This window comes from Vespula pensylvanica, chromosome 17, assembly GCF_014466175.1.
Source record: "Vespula pensylvanica isolate Volc-1 chromosome 17, ASM1446617v1, whole genome shotgun sequence".
Classification (NCBI taxonomy): Eukaryota; Metazoa; Arthropoda; class Insecta; order Hymenoptera; family Vespidae; genus Vespula; species Vespula pensylvanica.
The window spans coordinates 1895071-1917832 of NC_057701.1; the positions used below are offsets into that span (position 1 = coordinate 1895071).

Below are 22762 nucleotides of genomic sequence, written 5' to 3' on the forward strand. Positions count from 1 at the left end.
ATCGTTGTTAGAAATCGTATTTGATAAATGAAGCTATTGTTTCTTCTTTTGAGATCGTTTTATTTGATTGTATTAATCTTTTAAAGATTCATGTTAGTGATTATGGAAATTTAGAAAAAAATTCGATAATATCCTTCATTTAATTATTATATTACAATATTATGAAAATTATAAATTAAGTCAAAAAGAAAATATCAAAAATTAAAACAAAAAAGTATATATATGCATTTAATAGATCAATAATATTTTGAATTTGCCTCTCATATCGTCGCCATTTTGATAATAGTCAAATCAGGAACTATATAAATAATCGTCAATTTTTATTACTAAAAATATAGTCATTGATTTGACTCTTATCAAAATGATACTGCATAATCAGGCATGCCAAAATTAAAAAAAAAAAAAAAGCCAACTTCAAACCTAATAGAAATAAAATAAAACATTTTATTCCGGAACTTTAAAATGAAAATACTCATCCGTGAAATATACTCTCCTCTCGTGTATATCCAAACAACTAGCGTAAAATAATAATTTTTGTTCTTTTTCTTTCTCTCTCTCTCTCCCTCTCTCTCGCTTCAGAAATATCCCTCCCATTATATCTACTCGCTCGCGTTATATACGCTCACACCATCGGATTCGCCGATTATTTTATAAACCCCTTTCGAGCAGTGCGTTCCAACGTTCTCCTTGGAAGCCTAGCTGCCTACAATTTTCTTTACTTCTTACACGCGTTTCTCCTTTATACAGCCTCGTTTCCGATTTACCGTGGCTCAGCCTCATGGTAGTTAAACGTTTTGCTTCGTCCATGTATCCTACCTACCTTTCTCAGTATATAATATATATATATATATACATATATACATACATACATACATATATATATACATACATATATATCCGTAAAATAAATTAAATATATATATATATATATATACACGCATGTATACGTGTATATAGTATTATATATATGCGTATGTATATACATATATATACATATACATATGTACATAGTTAAGTGTACGCGTTTTATCAAGGGTGAATGCGACACACGAAGCACACCAGGTCTAAAGTGGAATAGTAAAAGCGAGCATTACGCCTTGGACACGTGGTAATTTACAACTGGTGCGTACGAGCCACGGATAGTTCGTAAACACAGAGCGCTTTGTGAGCGGACTCCGCGCGGCTTGCTTCTTCTTCCTTCTTCTCCTTTTACCCTCACCTCCTTCCTCCCTCTTCATCTCTCACCCCGTTTCACTCTATTTCTCTCTCTCTCTCTCTCTCTGTCTCTGTCTCTGTCTCTGTCTCTCTTTTTGCTCATTTCTTCGTGGCTATTGGATAGAGATTTCTCTTAGCCTTCTTCTCTTACGCTATTTTTTACGTTCCTTTTAATACATACATTTCATACGATACTTACATATATTTCATATAATACTTTTCTCTCTCGCAAGTATCATATTTTTTTTTCTTTTTAATATATTTCCATCTATCTCTATCGTTCTCTTTCTTTATGTACTGCAAATTCGTAATAATAGATGTGTGTGTGTGTGTGTGTGTATTTTGCATATACATAAGATATATACGTATATGAAAATTGTTTTTAGTTTCTCAAAGAGTCGAGGCAACTTAATAACCTAACCTATAAAAAGTCTTGTCTTTATATTAAAGCATTTCAAGGCACGTCGTATTATTTATTTATTTATTTATTTTCTTTTTTAAATACATTCTTCGTCTTCCTATTTCTTTCTGTATATACTATGTAATGTATCATGTAAATACAAGTATTATTTTTTTTATATATATATTCCTAATCCATTTTCTTTCTCTCTTTCTTTCTCCGCGTATGTATATATATATATATATATATATATATATATATATATATATATATATAAATTGTTTCCACTTGTACAGTCAAGACATGATTCTAACCTATAAAAAATTTTTCCGGCGATAAATTATAACAAGGTACGTAGAAGAAATCACGAATGAAATAAAAGATATTAAAAAGAAAGGAGAAAGAGAAAAGAAAGAGAGAGAGAGAGAGAGAGAGAGAGAGAGAGAGAGAAAGAGAGAGACAGGAAAAACTTAACTACGTAGCTTTATGTTCACATTTGTGGTTATTACAGGTGATCCTCTCTTCGTTCACTCAACGTGTTAGGAAAACTGTACGTTGTTCTCTCGTATTTCTTAGACTTCTAGCAACTAATGATCATAACACGCTGCATGACGTATAGAAGAAAGAGATAGAGAGAGAGAGAGAGATGGTAGAAGAAAAGGAAGAAGAAGAAATAAAAGAAAAGAAAAACGAAAGGAAAGAAAGATAAATAGAGCAGTGCAAAAAGATGATAGAAATAATAAAATAATGGTAAAGCGTAAAATTCTCTCTCTCTCTCTCTCTCTCTCTCTCTCTCACTCTCTCTAACTTTCTTTTTATTTTTCGCACTTTTCATATTATTTCTTTTTTATTTGTCTTTCGTGCAAGTCGCAATTATTGTAATTTAACTCGGTGTTAAGCGTATCGACGCGACGAAACCTCGTGTAAAAACTCGCGGACACGCATCGTGGCGTTACGAAAGTTATTATCACACAACTCATCTTGTTAGAGCTATATAAGAAAGAATGGGGAGGTAGGACTATCACTTTTTGTTAATACCTTTTACATTTTTCTAATTCCCTTTTTGTGTAATTATAAAACAATGTGTAAAAAACGAGATAGATAGAGAGAGAGAGAGAGAGAGAGAGAGAGAGAGAGAGAGAGAGAGAGAGAGAGAGAGAGAGAGAGAGAGAGAGAGAGAGAGAGAGAGAGAGAGAGAGAGTGAAAGAGCAAGAATCAGTTTTTAAAAATGTCTTTAACATTTTTGGAAATTCTTTCTACTTACCTATTTACAAAACAAATATTCAAATGAGAAAATGTATAAAAAGAGAATCTAAAACACCTACATTTGTAACTTACATCTTTAGCTTTTATTCACATAAAAGATATTCCAAAATAAAAAATGCATGGAAAAAAAGAAGGAAAATAACCGTTAATAAGATTTCTTTATATCTTTACAAATCTTTTTATAATGTATTCATAAAATAATAATGATATTCAAATAAAAAATGTATAGAAAAAGAGAAAGAGAAAAACTGTTAATAACATTTCTTGCACTTTTGTAGATATTTTTATATGTTCATAAAATTTAAATAAGAAATGCATATAAAGAAAAAAAAGAAGAAAAAAATATATACAGTACATATACAGAAAATAACTTTGTGGAACTATATACATTAATTACGTTACTTAATCTTATTTATAAGTAGGATTTCCAAACTATATCCAAATATGAAATGCAAGAGCATATTCGTGACATAGTTAACAGGAGACCGGCACATCATAGGAAGGATTATAACGATAGCATTTAATGCGACACGCGTGTCGACGTCGACGAATAACCTAGCTTTCTCACTCTCTCTCTCTCTCTCTCTCTCTCTCTCTCTCTCTCTCTCTCTCTCTGTCTTCCCTCTCTCTCTTTCTCCTTTTTTTTCTTCCCTCTCTCTCTTACTCTCTATCTTTCTCATATAAATGGCCCCTGCTTTGTGTAGGTGGAATAAAATCGTGCTCAATGACTCTAACGCAGGCTCTATGCTCGATTCTTTTATCTCTTCGAAACATTTAAAAATGATAAATTTGAATTTTTTTTCTTGAGAGACGCCATATTGAATTTTCAATGAACCGCGCGAAAATATGAGATTTATATTTATCTTTACGAAACTGGGAGGGAGAGAGAATGAAAGAGGGAAAAAGAGGGAAAGAGAGGGAGAAAGAGAAAGAAAGAGCGAGAGAGAGAGAGAGAGGAAGAGAGGGAGAGAGAAATCTTTTCGCTTTCGTTCTTTCGGTATTCTTCCTGCTAGCATCGACGATGCTTTATCGAGTCCTATCTTGTATAAACACGTTCCACCTGGACCCGTCACGACCCACGCCATTTTCTACCGTCGTACTGCCCACGTCGCTTCGTAACTTTCCACGAGATCACTTTATCTCCTATATATATTCGATATATACACATATATATATTATATGTATGCTTGTATGTGTGTGTGTGTGTATGTGTATATGCATGTATGTGTATATGCATGTATGTACGATTTAGTTGCTTTTCATTTTTCGAGATATTCGATAATTATCAACATGATCGATTAATCACATCAGTAAGTAACAAGTATTCTGTTACTTCCGTATCAAAATTAATAACATTAAGTAACCAATGTTGCCAACTCCTAATTTAGTTGTCAAAGAAAGAAAAATAATAATTACTGATAATTAAAATATGTATACATATGTTAATATGTATACATGTTTTACCAAGCTTTCCATTTTTCGAGATATTTGATAATTATCGACCTAGTCGATTAATCATCGATACAACTCCAAGATGGCGTTAGTTACGTGTTAAGATTAATTTCATTAATTTAACCAAAGATACTAACCTCTAATTTAAAGTTGTTTTGATAGAAAATCCATTAATAATAATAATAATAACTAATAACAGATTAAAAGGCACGTTTTAGAGTTGTTTTTAAAGAAAAGATCTGACCGTACGAAGAACGGTACTACGATATCGATCTAAACTTTCGGAGAAAGAAAATATTAAATTCCCGATAAATCTCCGAACACGCGTAGCTTCCGAGATTCCAATATCTCGTCTCCCCTACCGTCTATTCTTCTTCTTTCTTCCTTTCGTCTATAAGACGATCGAATTACAGCGTTATACATATTGTGTGATGGTGGCTCCAATGTTGGTACGTTGAAACCGCCTGTAGCCGTAATCCAGGCTTACGGTTAGCGCGTCCTGGACGTGCTTTAATATGATTTAAACCCACCACCGGTGTTGGCTACCGTGTTACGAGCAGTCCGAACTCGTACGAGCTGCTCCTGCTGCTGTTGCTGTTGCATGGACCTTCTCGTGAAGACCTTGAGGTATATAAGAGAAAGAAAGAGAGAGAAAGAGAAAGAGAAAGAAAGAGTGAGAGTGAGAGAGTAGAGAGAAAGACGCGTGTATACACTTAAGAAAGTGGCGTAAAATACGTAGGCGAGGTATGCTTTTTTTCCTTCAACCTTCTTTGAATTTTAAATTTCCCGCTTTTACTCCTTTGCAAGAGTACTCGCATACGTGCTCTTTCCGTGTTCGCATTACTTTCAACGCTATGATTGCTTTTGTTTTTTTCCTTTTCTTTTTTCTATCTGCTTTTTTTCTTTTTATTTTATTCACGTCACCTTCACGATTATTGATACATACATACATACATGTGCATACAACATACCACATACATACGTATGTACATATATGCATACATGTATACACACATATGTACGTCACGTTCTCGAGGAATCCTTGCGCTCGGTGTTGCTAAGTACGAAGAATCGATAAGGAAATTAGGTTAGTAGGGCAAATAAACTCAGCGTAAATACATAGGACATTATTTATCGAACGTTCTCGATATATATCGTTATCGATCGAACCCTCTTTACCAAACGATTTATGTATGTACTGACATATGTACGTAAGTACTTATATCGATTTAAAGATATTACAGTTACACTCGATTTCACTCCAATTTATTTATTATTTTATTAGTTATTATATATTTTTCTCAAGGAAAAAAAAGGAAAGAAAAAGAAGAGAATTCGTGGTTTGATCTGATACGTCACGAAAAGAGAGAACGTCGATGCGTGTCAGCCATTTTTATCTCTCTCTCTCTCTCTCTCTCTCTCTCTTTCTTTCTCTTTCTCACTCACTCGCTCACTCACTCACTCACTCACTCACTCACTCACTCACTCACTCGCTCACTGTGTTGTCTTCTTTTTCTTTCACAATTAAACCTCTTTGAGGTAGCCGGCACAAGCCACAGGGCGACCTAGAAGTAAGATACATTACTGCGTGTAGTAGGAGCCATGCGGCCCGAGCTAAGGCAAAAGTGACAAGGCCCCAGCAATTATAACGGGTGGCGCAAAAAAATGGCGCCGTGAATCGGCCTCTCGACCAGCAGCTACTGTTTGCTTCTCTCTCTCTCTCTCTCTCTCTCTCTCTCCTTCTCTCTCTCTCTCTCTCTTTCTCTCTCTCTTTCTGTCTCTCCTTTTCTCTCTTATCCTCTTTTTTTCTTGCTCTTTACATCACCGAGTCACCTTTAAGGCACGTACGCATCTTCTGAATTCGCAAGATCGATCACTCGATATCTCTTTTGTTCCTCGATATATATATATATATATATATATATATATATATATATATATATTTACGTTTACGTTTCTTTCCTTTTTTAATCTAACCTCCAAAAATTTTCGAGACTGTCTAATGGTTTCGTAAAAAACAAAAATTCTTAACTTGGAAAGAAAAAGGAGAAAACTCGATAATCGAAAGTACAGGTCTAATCAATACTCATTAGACTCGTTATCATCGACGATAGAAAGTATGTATCTAAGAAAGATAAAATGTTCGATTTACTGATTGTTGCCTTTCAAAAAGATTAACCATCTGTATCAATAACTTTGTAAATAATGACTTTCTCGGAATGATTGAAACACGAATATCATAAAAATTTAAATAAATCATATACGCGTTATCTAGATCATTTATTCGAGAGTGTAGGCGATATCGATAAAGAAGGAATCTTCATGAACGAGAAATATATATGTATATATATATCTCGATCTTTGCCTTGAATAAAACAGGGCTAATTTCTTTTCTTGAATTCTGACGATAATTACACCCTTTTTGAAGTTCGTTCATCATCGTGATATCGTTTATCGTATGCTAACTTTTTTGGATTATCGAAGGAATATATCTTGTACGTATTATATATATATATATATATACACATGTATTATGTGTATGTGTGTGTGTAATGTCGAACGATACGTAACGATGTAACGTCCATTACATCGTTTCGATACATGCTCGATCTTCGCGTTTTTATCGTTCTCGAATCTCGAACGTGAGTCAATTACATGTCTTCGAAATATTTTTAATTCAGCTTAGCAACAGAACGAATCGATACATGTGAGTGTTATTATATTGATTAAATTACATTACATTTGTTAGATTAACGAGTGTGTGATTAATATGTATATATGTTAAACAGCGTGTTTCGTTAATGTTATATATTTGATGAAATTCGTATTATTCAAGATTGAAAAGTTTTATGTTTCGTTAAAATAAGGTTAAACAGCTTTTTCAAATTCATGAAAAAAGATCATGTTTCGCCATCTAGCAGTAATACCATGAGAAGAATTAAAGAAAGAAAGTTTATTTTTTCTTTCGTCAGATGGCAGAACGACATGATTTTTAGGAATTTTTTAGTGAAATTAAATAATTTTTATAGAATACTGTTTGAATATTTAGATTTAAACATTAATGAAATATTTCATTTTAGTATTGCTTTTTAACTATATTAGAATTTTGTGATAAACGAATACGTTTCTTCTTAACACATTAAATCTATTAATAATTATATTAGAAAACGATATTATTCGTATCTACATATATAAATATATAAATATATAAATATAAATATATATATATATAACAATCAAATAATTAATTGATAAAATTAATCGGTTTTATTAATGATAACATAATTAAAAAATTAAATAAAAGTAATTCTTTTTATATTCGTGCTATACAAATGCCAACAAGTTCAAAAGAGCATCTTAATATTTATTCTTTTTGTATTATATATATAATTGTTATTTAAAATTAATTTACATTGTTATCTTCTTTTTTGATTATATAATACAACATATTATATACGTATTGTTATATAATTATTGTGATTTTGATGTTACAAATAATTTATCTATCATTACGATAGATATATACAATCATATATTTGACTAGTTGGCCAATGAAATTCGCGGGAAAATACATGCATAACCCGCTAAAGATCGTAACGACTTCACTTGTTTTTGTGCTTTTAGTGTTCTTCGCAGTATTTGAGTTTTTAGAATGAATCAAGACTCAAGAAGGTATACAAATATAGATTATGAAAAGGATGATGTAATCGGGCAGATAAATAAACGTTTTAAATATTCACAGCAAGGAATATTAGACGATATAGCATCTTCTATTGGTATGTATTATAAAAAACATTGTACTTCAATATTAATGCTTTAATAATTAGCATTTATTATTTTCAATAACTTAATCATAATTAATATAATCTTCAGTAGCAAGATTATACAAGCAATTATTTGGAATGAATATTTTTTGGTCCAAATGATAGGTTATGAATAGTTGTAATATGTTGACGATGAGCTTTAAAAAAAAAAAAATATGTACTAGTGAATGAAATTGTTGTGTATTACTTTCAGATATGTGCTTTATTTATTATGAATTATTTATCTGCTTTTAATCTTATCTATTTTTTCAGAATCTATAGCCGAGTCAATGCAGTCGATCAATGAAAATCATTCTGTATTCTTGGAAGTTAACAAGGCATTGACATTATTTTTATTAGAGACAGAAAAGAAACAGAAGGAAAGAAACTTTAAAGAAATAGAGTCACTTTCTTGTAAAGAACGATTAGAAAATACTCCGTCAGAAAAAAGCATGTAAAAAGAAATGTTTATTCCTATATGCATACTCATGTATATACGTTCTGTGATGAAATACATTCTCTTAGTGTCTAGATAGTTTTATTGTTCTATTTTTAAGGTGAGGGATATTTTCAACTTGATCATTTTAAAACGATATATTTTTGTATAATTAAAATATGAATTTATATTTGTAATCTTAATAGTAATATATTCTATATATAGTCAATAAGGAAAAAGTAATACAAATAAGCTTTATACAAGTATTTATATTTATATTCATATCACAAAGTTCTATGATATGTGAAAATGCAACATTTTGAGCTGCATAACAATAGATAAATAGATAATACTTAACATGTAAATAGATACTAAACGTATATCTTATAGCTTAACAAAATGATATGAGTATGAGAGTCTCATAAATATAAGAGTGGCCATGTAAAAAGCTGTCTGTCGTTGGTCATATTGCCAAGTTTATTTAATCTTATTCTCATTAATATTCAGGATCATCTTTGTGTTTCCGCCTTGGATCTGAGGCATCTAAAGTCACTATCACAGGCGGTACGTTTTCAGGTCTTTGAGTTTGCCCAAACCTGTATCCAACCTTTTTAGATAAATCACCAAACTGTGAGAATATCGGAACTCGTTGACACCTTGAATAAATATTATTTGTGTTACAAAGTTGTCCGGTTGATAAGATGTAATTAAGTTTTTCTTAATTGTATATAATAGTAAGAAAAAAAAAAAAAAAAAAATATTAAACGTATATGAAAAATAATATAAATGGCATGAGAGCAAACTGATTATATTAGTATCAAAAATAGCAGCAAGATTAGAATGTATATATCCTTTGATGCATAATTTTTAGAGAAAGAAGATGAATGCAGAGAAGAAAGCAAGAAAGCTGTGAAGAAAATAATTGACATCAAGCGAAGAAAGATAAAGAAGATAGAAAAGAAAGGGAAAAGAAAAGGAAAAAAGAAATTAATAAAATTTGTGTGAAATAGGAACGCTTCGTGCTTCACAGCTTACAAGATAATGATAGAGAGTAGAATACGGTAAGGAGTGCAGAAGTAATCCTTTTAGCAGTTTTCCCTTATTGTTTCTTCTCACACCTGCACGTATTGTGGTCGAAATAGGAGCCAGTTGAACACTCTTCAATCTCTCTGCAGGCACACGTACAGACTTCATTATCCCAAAGTTTAATGTTGTTATTTGCCTTGCATTTCTCTTCTTCGTCTGTGTTTATACAAGCACATCTACATTCGTCCCTTTCGTAGACTTGCTTCTCGTTGCAGTGCTAAGAGTTAAAATTATATTTTCTTTTTTATTTAAGTAATAAGAAATATATAATTATTACTTTTTGCATAACGAACGTAAAAAGAACATTTTGACCTTGTCGTAGAATGCGTAATTTGATTTAATCAAAGCGGATGTGGTAGTTTAAAGATAAGTACTTTCAAACGTGTTCGTTAACGTTCGATGGTGAGAAATTAGGACGGATATAATAATAGAAGGACATATCCAAAATAGGATACGTCTATCAATCCAGTGAAAGTAATATTGTCATTTTTAAATCAGGTAAAAAATAATGAGATATAAACTCTAGGTCCAAATTGGAAACATAAAAAAGCTTTACAGATGAAATAAAAAGAAGACAAGTTTTAGAAACGTTTCTCGATTATCTGTTAACAATCGACTTGAAATTACCTCTGCCTTAACTTTGCAGTCACATTTGCATTTCGTGTGTTCCTCCAATGCCACGATTTCTTTACCCTTATATGTTACTTGTAGATCTTCACCAATTTCCGAGACTATTACCTTTGATATTAACAAAAAAAGAAAAGAAAAGAATATGAATTGTTATTATCTATCAATAATGAAAGATCAAAGATGATACTTGTCGATTGATTAAATGAATCACCTCGAAATTTCGAATTTCTGATGCAACAGGTTGGCATGTGAGTAGATAATGCCCACAACATCCACCACACCTTTTGATTCTCGTACAAGATGGATAATAAAATGTAGAAGGTCTATTTTCTTGTCTCAAAGATACTGATTGTAATTCTGGCATACAAGTAGCTGGCTTGGGTCGTTCTGCATTCGATCTTTCTCCGCTATTTCCTATTCTACCTAAACAAATTGAATTTTTACCATTGATTAAAAATTTAACAATTTTATATACATATATAAAATGTTAAAAAAATTTCTATATTTTATTTTATTTTCAGATTATAAATAATATGCCTGATGAATAAAAGGCATATTAAGGGATATCATTTACAAATGATTGCTTCGAAATGGTTTTACTTTATTGGCTAAAAAACTATAATCCTCGGATTTGCTCGGTAAAATTGCCCGAGGCGAGAGAAACGTTTGAAAGTTTATCGCATAAAGAACTTAATCAATTCCAAGCATCTATTCAAAAACATTAAGACCGATCGTTGGTAATGATTATGAAGAGAACTGTTGGAACAGGTAAAAATCTGATGATTTCACTGTTTCAAACATATCACATACCATTTCATAAACTACTTTCCTATATCTTCTTGGAAGGAATCATTTGGTTTTATTTAAAAGAAAAAAAAAAAAAAAAAAAAAAAAAAAAGAAAAAGAAAAGAAAAAGAAAAAAGGAAAGAAGTCTGCTTTAAATATCAGATCTTCGACGTCAATTATATATACATATGACTCAATTAGAAAACAGGATCTTTCGAAATCGAAAGAAACATATAAAAAGGTAGATATTAAAATTGGTTGAATAAAATATGCTGGAGACTTGGGGTTTTTTTATCTCAAAGGGAAGAACATGAAGTATTAATTCGAATGAAGTTGTGAAGTAAGAAGAAGATATCGTATACGTGTGATGAAACGAAGCCGATTTGTGCAATCTTTTCAAGCTTTATATATGAGACGAGAATGGACGAAGAGAGAAGAGCATCAATAGAGTAAAATTGGAAGAGGAAATGGCACCAATGAGATCAGGACCATTAGAGTGAACACAACCATGCAAGAAGAAGAAGAAGAAGAAGAAGAAGAAGATACGTTTGGTACGAACCGAACGAGTGGAGCAAGATAAAATACAGGATGAATCAAAAGTTTCTGTATAGAAAAATTTTATATATCAATTACACTTTTTTTTTAAGCCAATTTTTTTCATTCAGGGATCGTAAAATTATAAATCTAAAAAACCTCGAAAAATAGGCTTAAAATTTTTTCTATACTTTTTTTTTTTCTTTTCTTTTCTTTTTATTATTCTTTTTTTCTTCTCTCTCTCTCTCTCTCTTTTTTTTTTTTTTTTTTTTTTTTTTTTTTTTTTTTTTTTTTTGAATAATTTGAAGTATCGAGTGAAATGTTATAAAAAGGGACGAAATATATGAGGACAGTGATAATTTATAGGATGATCTCATATTTCTACTGATAACGCACGTTTGGATAAGCGATTCTCTTCGCACATATATATACATGTGTACTTTATTCGTAATTGAAAACATTTATCCTTTTTTTTTTCCTCTTTAAGATAAGATCCAGTTGCAGTAGCGAATACGAAGTTAAAGACAATAATTCTTTTGTCTTTTTTTTTTTTTTTTTTCTTTTTTAGTATAGTGTATATACGTGTAAATTATAAGTAAAGTTTCGTGGGATGATTTTCTTTTTATTTTTTGTATCGCAAAGAAATATAAATAATGTTTTATTTGAATTGTTATTAATTAATTAATTAAATTAATGCTTACCAGCTATATGAATTTTCTTATCTTCTGGAACATTAACAAATTCGAGAAACTCTTCGTAAGATTCGATCGAATTCATGCGTTGAGCGATCTTTAATGAAGCCTAAAAAAGATAAGGAAAAAACGTCAGAGAAAATTGAAAGAAGAATCCGATTTATATGTGTATTGATAATAAAGAAGGAAACTTCCCTATTTGTTTGATTGTGGCTAATGATAAAAAAAAAGAAAAAAAAAAAACTAAGAAAAAATAATAATTACAACGTTGTAATTCAGTCGAATGAGTTGGAAGAAAAAATTGTCTAAGTTTATGAATATTTCAAGAAAATAAATGACGTCTTTTTTATAATTTATATAAAATATCAGGTAAATGAATCAAGATATTTTTATCAATTTATAATTCATCAAGATCATATATAATTTATAATTTCATAATTCTGATTTTGTGTGCGAAGAATATATATATATATATATATTTTTTTTTTTGCACATATAAATTTATTCAATTATTTCAGGTAGTCTAAGTTAATGATATATATATTTTTTTTTTCTTTTATAAGTATTACTCCTCGACACGCACATCCTTTTGAAAAGCCAGTCATATTTTTAATACAGGAAAAAAAAGCAAAAGAAGAAAAGAAAACAAAACAAAACAAAAATAAAAAACGTGACGCGTGAGAGGAAATACGTAAGATAACTATTATATCGTAGCACTTAAAAGACATTCTCTCATACGCTTGGCAATATTTAGTGACGCACTTATAGTGCCAACGATAATCTTATTGTCTACTTTACAAATTGCACTTTATCGTGTAGCCCACGCAAAATTCTCTCTCTCTCTCTTTTTTTTATATTTTTTAACATGCCGACTGAAAACAACGTAACGTCGTAAGAAAATCATTTGCTCTGATAATTTATTATCAGCATATATAGAAGAAGATCATAAAAAACATTCTTAACAGACCAATATTTATCTATTTATTTTATTAATCATCGGTAAAGCTTGTTGTTTTTCTTTTCTTTTTTTTCTTTTTTTTTTTCAGTTTTTATCCTTAAGATTGATTAGATATATCACAAAGATAATCTATTGGATTGGTCAATAAGTAATGACAGAATTTTCGATATAAATAATATTGATGTTATTTATTTAAATATAAAATATTAAAAGTTTTTAATGAAAAAAAAAAAAAGAAAGAAAAAATAATATATTTATTTAGATATAAGATGAAATATTTGTAATAAAAAAAAAAAAAAAAAAACTGATATTATTTATTTAAGCCAGTATTATTAATAATTGAAAATAATCGAGATCTCTTGAATTTCTTGAAAATTGAACGAATTATCTTATCTTACCGATCTTATCGCCTACTGTTTTCGTTTTTCCTTATATATACATCTACACACATATAATTATTATTTTTTCATTCTATAGCTCGACATACGGAAAGTATATTTTAGAAAAAAGGAAGAGAAGACGTGTGAAAAGAAAGAAAAAGAGTATTACAAGTAAAAATAAAAACTTGATCCATCGATCAGGGTATTCCCGGTACTAATCGATTCTTGAGTCATCTTCGATCGCGGATACTGTTGTGACTAAGGTGATAATTATCTTTTAGGTCAATAATCCGTAAAATAAAAGAAATGTGATTCAGAGAAAATGTGATCCAAAAATTATTATAATCGATCTAAATGTTTCATTTTTAAAGAAACATGCAAGTTTCAAAGTGACAATAAGAATGCATATAACGTAAATAAACTTTAAATTATTTACAGAGATATAGGAATTTTGTTATATACTATATACAGAAGATACTAATTCTTATTCAATGATTCTTATTAAATAATATGACGGTATCCAATTTTGTTCTTGAATAAGGAAAAAAAAAAAAAGAAGAAAGAAAGAAAGAGAGAAATAATTACATAATTATAATAAATGATGTTAAATCGTTGCTTGATAACATCATTATGCATTATAATAAAAATAGGCCTTGTTCTAACTGAAGGTTGTACGATAAACGCAATGATCTGTGATGTTGACTTACGTGTGACGATGACATTGAAAAATAATTAAACCGGTCTTAATGCTGCTTCGTGTTCATTTACATTTAGTTTTTAACTATATTTTCAATCGAATAGAGATGATAATAATGCGAACTATTAATCAATATATTATATTTCTAGAATCAACAATTACAACGATGATGTCAATGATAGAGTATAATGTGATTAGAACTACTTGTGTATTATTAGCAAAATTTGCATAATTCAATACTTGCCAAGAGATCATACGTACTTTCTAATAATCAAAATTCTAGATCATGATTAAGCAGAATGATTAAAGTATGTCATGCATTAATAAGATTTCTATATTAGTAATACTTTAATATATTAATGAATAAATATACTTTTATATTAATAATAGATTCGATTGATACAATAACTCAGTACTTTGTGCAAAAGGGAGATATACTTTCTAACAAGCAAAACTATAGAGCCACAAAATCCGGTCAGTGTCGAGAAGAGAACCTGTTGTTAAACTCGTTTGAATATTCCAATAAGTAAAATAAGTACCATGCAAAGAGAACGAGTTCTTTCTTTAAAAATATCTATGAAATATTATTGCAATAATTTTTCTCTTCTGGATTATTATTATAAGTTTAATTCGATAATTAGAAGCAACAGTAGTAGATTCATTAATTATTATAATATATACGTTTTAATATTTTATTATGTAGGTCATAAATATAAAAGTAAAAAAAAAAAAGAGAATTTCTGAACGCTCGAAATTAAATAGTAAATTGTTCTTATCGAATTTTAAATGACGTATTCGTGTTCAAAGAATACTCAAGTTGATTAAACATATTTCATTCATTTGTTAATGATTTTTCAAGAACGCAACAATGATAGACCATCGCATCATATATCTATCACATCATATGTCTTACTAATGTGATTATACAAACGAAATGAGGTGTAAGAATGCAAAGTTCAAGCATTAAAAGATGCCGTGCTAGTTAAATAAACTTGACAAGTCGGCCACTATTCGCGCATTTAATGCGTCCGGTTAATTCAAATCTAGCTCGAATGCAGAACTTCCTTCGTCCTTGCTGTTGGAAGCTGGAACGATTACAGTAACGATTTGATTAGATAAGATCAACGATAATTGTCAACTTTCTGATGATCACGATTCAAGATCGCAACATGTTTGATTCATTTTTTGTCGACGAAGAAATAAAAAAAAATATATATATATATATATCTGTATACAATGTACATGAGATATGATCAATGATAGTGATTGAATTATTATGTAAAACAGGATATATAAAACATACGTACATAGACAGTTTTTAAAAATGTATTCTTCCAATTTTAATTCGTTTTTTTTTTGTTATTATATTAATTTTGTTTCTGTTTAATATAAATGTATATTTTACATAATTTATGATTTTTTTTTAGATCCAATTGCATTTGATATATAGATCTGCATATAACATATATTCTTGTCCTATGTTTGGTAAATATAATCTTCTCTATTTATTTTTTAATTATATTTGTAATAAATATCATATATAATTTATAATTTTTATAGATTGAATTGCATACATGGTATATATTATTTGCATATAACAGATATATTAGATATCATTGTTAATTAATCTTTTTTCTTACACTTTTAAACAATATATATCTATTTATAATTTATAATTTTTTATAGATCCAATTACTCATACATATGAAAAATATTCTTGTTCCATGTATGATATCGATATTACGATGATATAACGAGCAAGAACATAACGAATGCATACTTTCACTTTTAACAACACATAATAGCGATGGACTTTCCAAGAAAATAATGAGAAATATGTATTGAAAGGAGATAATGATTCTATTGGTGACTAAAATATCTATACATAGCGACAAATGTGGAATTTACACAATTGTTATACTGGACATTGGATAATTAAGTATATATATATATATATACATATCGAACAGAGTATGGTCGACATCGTGCAAAGAATTCACAAGTATGTACATACAATGCATACATACGTACATATGTTTCTATATAACACACTTGCATTCTAGGTAATCGAAGGTACAAACGTCCTCGACATTAGTAATAATTCGGCCTTCGACGTCATCCGACGGGCCTGAATAGAAATTGAATGTAATTCTTGAAAGGAAACAAGATACGTTATACGTTCAATATCATCCTCTTAACCAACCTTTAAGTCAAATAAATGTATCTGTGCGTATAACAGGTACGTTGCCTATATATACATATGTGTCATACACATATGCATGTTATCGAATTGATACGAAATGAGGATTGATATCCGCAATAACGTTAAAATAAAAAAGAGAATAACGTGTCGATGACGAAAAGAATGAAATTCCAGCATAACCGGACCTAATTTTCGCGACGTGAAGGATTACGCAAGTCTTTTCGAGTTACGAACGCAAAGCTTTGTAAATCATAAATATCTTATAAGTAGTATTACGAGGAAAGAGTTCTAATTGAAATGACAACAGCATCTTTAATCATCATTTTTTTTTGTTCGTTTTTTTTTATTTTTTTATTTTTTTTTTTAAATTATGAATGATATCTCATAATATTGAAAGAGAAGGAAACGAGGAGACATTAAATTTAACAAATCCATTGATTCATGTCCCGTTTTTTATATAACTTGTTAATTATTTATTATTAATATATATTTATTTAATGATTTTAATGAAAGTAAAAATATGTGTTAATTTACCAGCAGTACGCTGTCATCCGGTTTCAACCTTGCTGGAGATCTTTTTATATTATCAGCAGTATTTTGATTGGTTGATTCAGGAAAAAGGATCTTGTCTGGATCGTCGACCTGTTGATTATCACTTTGACCAAGAACAAGGCCACACGCGATCATAAAAACTGCAAGTTTCGTTCCAAAATACGACATCTTTCTTCTGGAAAACGAGGATACGTATTGTTTTTGCATTCTCTTATTGGTAAAAAAAAAAAAAAAAAAGGAAAGAATATAATTTATAAATATTTTTTATGTGCGTCTACAATTTTTATTTATTTATTTCTTTATTTCTTTTTTTTTTTTTTTTGTTTTTATGATCACGTTATTAATATGCACGGTTTTTTTTTTTATTTGATCCACGTGTCACTAAATAATAACTAACGTATCACACGTTCGACGTTTATGTTAGAGAAATACGATAAACGCACACCTGAGCGTTCCGCGATCGACTGCCAGATCGAATAAGTCAACGCGCGTATTTCTGTCTTTTTCTTGACGCGAATGTAGCGCGCGCTAGAACGAATCGCGCGATTAGACAAATCGTTTGCGATATATATCTTTCGTACCAATAACAATCGAATATTTACTTTTAATAATCGAGAAATTATAGATTATTCGATAATCGATCCTTAATCGAATGTGATTGGACGCTTCGTAGGAATTAAATTTGAATTATTATGATTATTTAAAAATAATATATTATTATATTCATTTCGAATTGCAAATGGAATTAATGTTAGAATTTATTTAATAAGATAATATATTTTTACGAGGTGATTTATCTGAGGAATTATTTTGTAGGTTATTTTTTTGGCACAAAAAAAAAAAAAAGGAAAATTCATTCGTTCGAAAATTTGCGCGGGTAGTTTAAATTACGTCGAGAGGTACTGGCAACAATGTCATAGTTGGTATCGGAACGTGCGAGAATGTTGGAAAAATTCTGTGAGTAATATAATAATTTAAATATTTGTATATATATATATATATATATGTTCGTTTATATAATTTTTCGTTTATAAATCAATTAGATTTACATTAGACGTGTTATATTTTCTACGTAAATGATAATAACCTAGTTATTAGAACGGGATGTCTTTTCCTTTATGCCACACACATTGATACAAATTTTATATTAAGAAAAATTTCTTTTTTTCGTAATTTTTTTATATTATGCGATTGTTTTTTATACTTCATACTATGATTACTTTACGGATAAATGCAGAGAAGTATTGAAGATGCCATAGATAAAAGCTGTATAAGAAATATGAAATTATTTTGAAAGTTTTTATGTTAATATTTTCAAACAAATTTTCAAAATAACATATTTACCAATACTATGATAGTCGTGAAGCATATAACCCTGTATAATGTACCCATGTAATATACTTCAAGTTTTAATGGTGTTAAACATCCAGGACGATAGGTATTCCACGGTGTTGGGTATGATGAGCATGATTTTTGACTGGAAATAATAATAACGATCATTTTATATTAGAAATTCATACTTAGATTTTTTGTCATTATGTTTTTACCCGTTTGATACAACAGATACATTATATTCGTCGATAGATGATGCACAACAAGATATCGGGATATGGCAAATGTAAAGACCTAAAAGATTTATAGAATTCATTTGATCAGTTTTGAAATTGATTCCCTTAAGAAATTTTTCGTTTTTACACCAATCCAAATTGCCTTTTGCTCCGCAGCATTTAAACTGTATAAAGTGGGATATATTAATGAATTATTTATCAAGCAATTATATATTGCTGATTTATTTACAATGTAATGCATACCATTATATGAAATGTATCCAAAGTAGATGAAGAAAAGTGTATTGTCTTGGAATTAATCATTGAGAGCATATTCATTTCCACATTATTTAAAAGATTAGTTTCTACTCTATTTTGCATGGAAGCAATGAATAGCATAACTAATGCCATAATTAAAGAAGAAGCTGCATGCTAAAAGAAGGAAATAGGTGTTTAATACGAAAAAAATAAGATGTAAAGCTTATATTGCCACCAACTATTGCTCTTTTTTGTCGTCCTTTGTGAAGGAAATAAAGTGCGATAATAGAATAGATCAAGAGTACTAAGGATACAATAATAAAAGTTGTTCTTATTAAAGTATGTATTTCTTGTTTCACTATTGTCAATATAATGTTTTTGTGTATAGCCAGAATTATACCTGCAGCTAAATGTATAAATCCTGCAACCTAAAGATAATAATTATATAATATATGTCAAAGAATTATTGGACATTCTACCCACCAAAATAATACAATCAAGAGTAATCTCTATTACATGCATATTATATATTAAAGTCCATATTCTATACACACTTTGCCATTTTGTATTTTCTTTAGGTGATGTTGTTACAAATAGTGTTTTTTGATGATCAACTTTTAAATCTGGAGTGGAAGCAGAGCTACTTCTATACCAAGCTGTATTCATTACTGTATAGTTTTAGATTGATAAGAATATATTGCCATCAATTAGTATCATATCTGTTAATGTATGATATTACAAAAATGTCACACTTTTAGGAAATACCATGGATCTTGTTTTTCTTACAGATTTGAAAGTATCTGTTTCAGTGATTCCTTGTCTAAATATTGGTGGGTGAGGTGAAACATGTCGATGTACAATAGATTTACGTTGGAAATTTGGACTAATTTGACTTGAGGAAGATGCAATTGAAGTATATGTCTGCTTACATTCAAAGTAAAAATAATTCTAATATAAATACAAAAATCAAGAATTTGGTATATATAATATACATACTTGATTCGTTGATAGCCGAATGATAGGTGTTTTGATATATCGCTGGTTGCTTAAACATCCTGCAGTTTCACTGAAAAGACTAGAAAAGTAAACCCGTTTATAAATTATTAATCAGATAAATTTTCTTGGAAAGAATAAGAAAATGTATCATTCTATTCGTTAGAATTTTTAGAACAATTTTTCTTCAGTAAATTACAACACCTTGTCAAAGTATCAGAGGCTACATCTTCAGGAGACAAAATTTGATCTTGTTTTTTCAATGATGGATTAATAGAATTTTTTAAATCATTTTTCTCACCATTTTTATCACAAATTCCTGGATTAGAGTTTGAGAAATAATCGACCATGTTGTGAATTATGAATACACATGTAAATGTTTGTCATGAAGAATAAGATGTCATGGATGACAATTGACAATTGAATAACTTGAAATTGCTCGTATATTTAAACAATTAATAACTTACAAATATCAATGAGTAATTATTGGATCGATAAAAGTACCATGAAGTACGAGGTAGAAGTTTGCATAATCTGAAAAAAAATTTGAGATATGAGTACATATTTTGAATTTGTTACAAAACTCGTATGAATATATACGTTCGTAATTTTTAATTTAGTTTACCGTTGAAAAACCATCCAGACAGTAGATAAATATTTTTCCAGCAGTTAACTGAGAAGGTTTAAAGCTCCTTCTCATTATCAATATCAGTAATTTACGTATTTCTATAGGCGCCTCATACCAAAGGCCACTATAACTGAACATATAAAAAATTAATTATTAACATATATTTTTATTTATAATCTATGTATATCCATAGAATATTAAGTAATGAATTAACTGAATTGTTTCAGATTGTTCATTCAGTCCATTTACATGTTACTCACGCTTTAAAATAAACGTCACTACTGTGATCTATTATAGTTTGTCCTGATAAACTAGCAATAAATAAATGGATTAACTCGCCAATTACTAATGAAACATATTTCATCGTTTCTACTGATCGGCCATACAATATTTTTATCTGTAATAATAAATGAAAATCTTGTTCTGGAAAGAAAGGAAAAAAATATACGAATTATAATACACTTACTTGATATAGACAAACGCTCATACAAATAATGTTGAAGCCACATTGCATCAGCAAAGAATACGAAAACAAAGATTCCATGCGTTTGACGAACCTTTGTTTGAAAAATTTCATATATGAATCGCGACAAAATTTGTCGCAATTAATTTATACAATTTCTTTCTTTTATAATACTAACTCTAAAGCTCTCTTGTGTCCTTTGATAGATAGCGAGACATGTTTGTAACTTTCTTTCCTTTGAAGATCAGACAATCCATCCAGAGTTGTGTCGTTCTTTAAGAAGTGTTCCAAACGAAAACTACGGTTTGTAAAGGCATATTGTAAATCGTTTCAATAGAAAAACTTAAGAGAGTGGAACAAAAATTATTAACAATTTAATTCTCACCTTACGACTGCAAACGCACCACTAACATGACAACAGAAAACCATCAGTTGAGTATCAATTGCAATTAAAATTGTTATAGTAATTGTTACGCAAACAACCATGTGACAATAAATCAAATAAAAATGTTTTTCTTCATCAAGGAAGTACTCAGCGACTACAGGTAATTCCATATGACGACTCTCGTTTAAAGGTATAATTACGTCCATTAAGGGTGGTATGAATGTCACCAATAGAAATAATGACATGGAAACGTATATGTATACTACAAAAAGAAATGACAGAAAATTTTTTTCCTTTTTTCAGTGTAAAAGAAGCACTATATAATCCTACTTGTGTATCCTAAAGTATACATTCTTCCTGAATGAGCAAACTTCTTCATAATCTCGATCTCTTCCTTGGACTTCCACATATTCCAATCTATTATCATATTATCCATAAGCAATTTAATCTACGAACGTAAGTAAAAATGGCGTCTTATTATAGTTAATCAGATATAGATGATTATCATAGACTTACATCCAGTACACAGAGATCAAAAAGATAATACTTGATAACGACATTAAACGATGTAACCCAAATAGGTATAATTTCTTTTATGACATCAAGGTTTCCGTTAGAAGTGTACATTTTAAGAAGCTATAATGAATAAAGTAAATGAGTATAATCTCTTTTTAAAGATTACTACAAGAATCAACAGTTACCTGTGTTATGTTGAACGATAGCATAGGAATATTTATAAGACAAACACGATGTAAACGTGATTTTTTATACGGCCACAAACCAAGGAAGGATAAGAGACGATAATTAAGCTTATAGAAACGATCCTCGAAGATCTCCATATCGTTAAGAGATCGTAAGACAGACTGAATGACATTTCCTAACGAGTTGGAGGGAAGTTTCTCCCTCATAAAATATTCAAGAAGACTTCAATCAAGAGTATGACAGTCTTTACGAGAAATAGATTTTTCCTACAGTTGTTATTATCACGAATATAAGATAATAACTACTGTGCAATAGAATTTTTCATGTCATATACATCAGTCTAGTCGTATGAAAGAAGAATGATTGATTTTTAATTATAAGTTGAGACCCTTGGATTTTCACGATGAAGGAGTATCTTTCGTAGGAGAAATCAAACTTACGTACAAGTGTAACAAACGTATGACACGTAGTAATATTTTACCATCAGTTTATCTACTTCTGACATACCGTCTGATACATACTTATTTCAAATAGCGTATAGTATCTTTTTACATTACTTGAAAAAATATTTTCTATCCAGAGGGAAAGTTATTATAAATACAATTACAAGTATATTTTCTTCGAACATTGCAAGTGATCTTCAGATTTTTACATCTACGTTTTTCGTTTCATTCATTTGGTATATTTCAATGAACG

General features: G+C 29.6%; 4 protein-coding genes and 1 long non-coding RNA gene across 25 annotated transcripts; 2 read left to right on the top strand and 3 right to left on the bottom strand.

Annotated features, from left to right (window-relative positions):
* The first annotated feature begins 1107 nt into the window (after positions 1-1107).
* Positions 1108-11720, top strand: LOC122635220. 15 transcript variants are annotated; one of them, XR_006328601.1, is made up of 5 exons: positions 1108-1122; positions 2127-2165; positions 7958-8109; positions 8410-9633; positions 10810-11720. XR_006328601.1 is itself a non-coding variant. In XM_043825183.1 (2 exons), exons 1-2 carry the CDS (start codon positions 7986-7988, stop codon positions 8592-8594), a joined length of 309 nt encoding a protein of 102 aa, XP_043681118.1. In that variant the 5' UTR covers positions 7791-7985; the 3' UTR covers positions 8595-8597. The 15 variants fall into 15 exon arrangements, 1 of the variants encoding a protein (XP_043681118.1); XR_006328602.1 differs by lacking the exon at positions 1108-1122 and adding an exon at positions 1951-1965; XR_006328599.1 differs by lacking the exons at positions 1108-1122; positions 2127-2165 and adding exons at positions 4876-4960; positions 7015-7040.
* LOC122635218 lies at positions 8826-17626 on the bottom strand. Of its 6 annotated transcripts, none has more exons than XM_043825179.1 (7): positions 17536-17626; positions 17073-17265; positions 12310-12409; positions 10500-10711; positions 10286-10396; positions 9691-9875; positions 8826-9228 (listed from the first exon to the last, which is right to left on the bottom strand). In XM_043825179.1, the coding sequence occupies exons 2-7, from the start codon at positions 17256-17258 to the stop codon at positions 9069-9071; spliced, it is 954 nt and encodes a 317-aa protein (XP_043681114.1). In that variant the 5' UTR covers positions 17259-17265; positions 17536-17626; the 3' UTR covers positions 8826-9068. The 6 variants fall into 6 exon arrangements, 5 of the variants coding, with proteins under 5 accessions (XP_043681114.1, XP_043681112.1, XP_043681113.1 ...); XM_043825177.1 differs by having other exon boundaries at positions 17488-17605; XM_043825178.1 differs by lacking the exon at positions 17536-17626 and adding an exon at positions 17342-17394.
* Positions 12407-16896, top strand: LOC122635223. Its single transcript, XR_006328610.1, has 4 exons — positions 12407-12669; positions 15763-15820; positions 16022-16337; positions 16399-16896. It is a non-coding gene; the product is annotated as an uncharacterized LOC122635223 (long non-coding RNA).
* Positions 17627-18102: 476 nt separating the features above from the next.
* Positions 18103-20288, bottom strand: LOC122635219. Of its 2 annotated transcripts, none has more exons than XR_006328594.1 (6): positions 20093-20288; positions 19892-19970; positions 18902-19816; positions 18658-18822; positions 18435-18567; positions 18103-18356 (listed from the first exon to the last, which is right to left on the bottom strand). XR_006328594.1 is itself a non-coding variant. In XM_043825182.1 (6 exons), the coding sequence occupies exons 1-5, from the start codon at positions 20236-20238 to the stop codon at positions 18493-18495; spliced, it is 633 nt and encodes a 210-aa protein (XP_043681117.1). In that variant the 5' UTR covers positions 20239-20288; the 3' UTR covers positions 18103-18356; positions 18435-18492. The 2 variants fall into 2 exon arrangements, 1 of the variants encoding a protein (XP_043681117.1); XM_043825182.1 differs by having other exon boundaries at positions 18902-19069.
* An 83-nt stretch (positions 20289-20371) lies between these two features.
* Positions 20372-22313, bottom strand: LOC122635228. Its single transcript, XM_043825187.1, has 9 exons — positions 22066-22313; positions 21881-22000; positions 21695-21812; positions 21365-21626; positions 21158-21277; positions 20983-21073; positions 20777-20913; positions 20514-20646; positions 20372-20422 (listed from the first exon to the last, which is right to left on the bottom strand). Exons 1-9 carry the CDS (start codon positions 22270-22272, stop codon positions 20372-20374), a joined length of 1239 nt encoding a protein of 412 aa, XP_043681122.1. The 5' UTR covers positions 22273-22313.
* Positions 22314-22762: the final 449 nt, after the last annotated feature.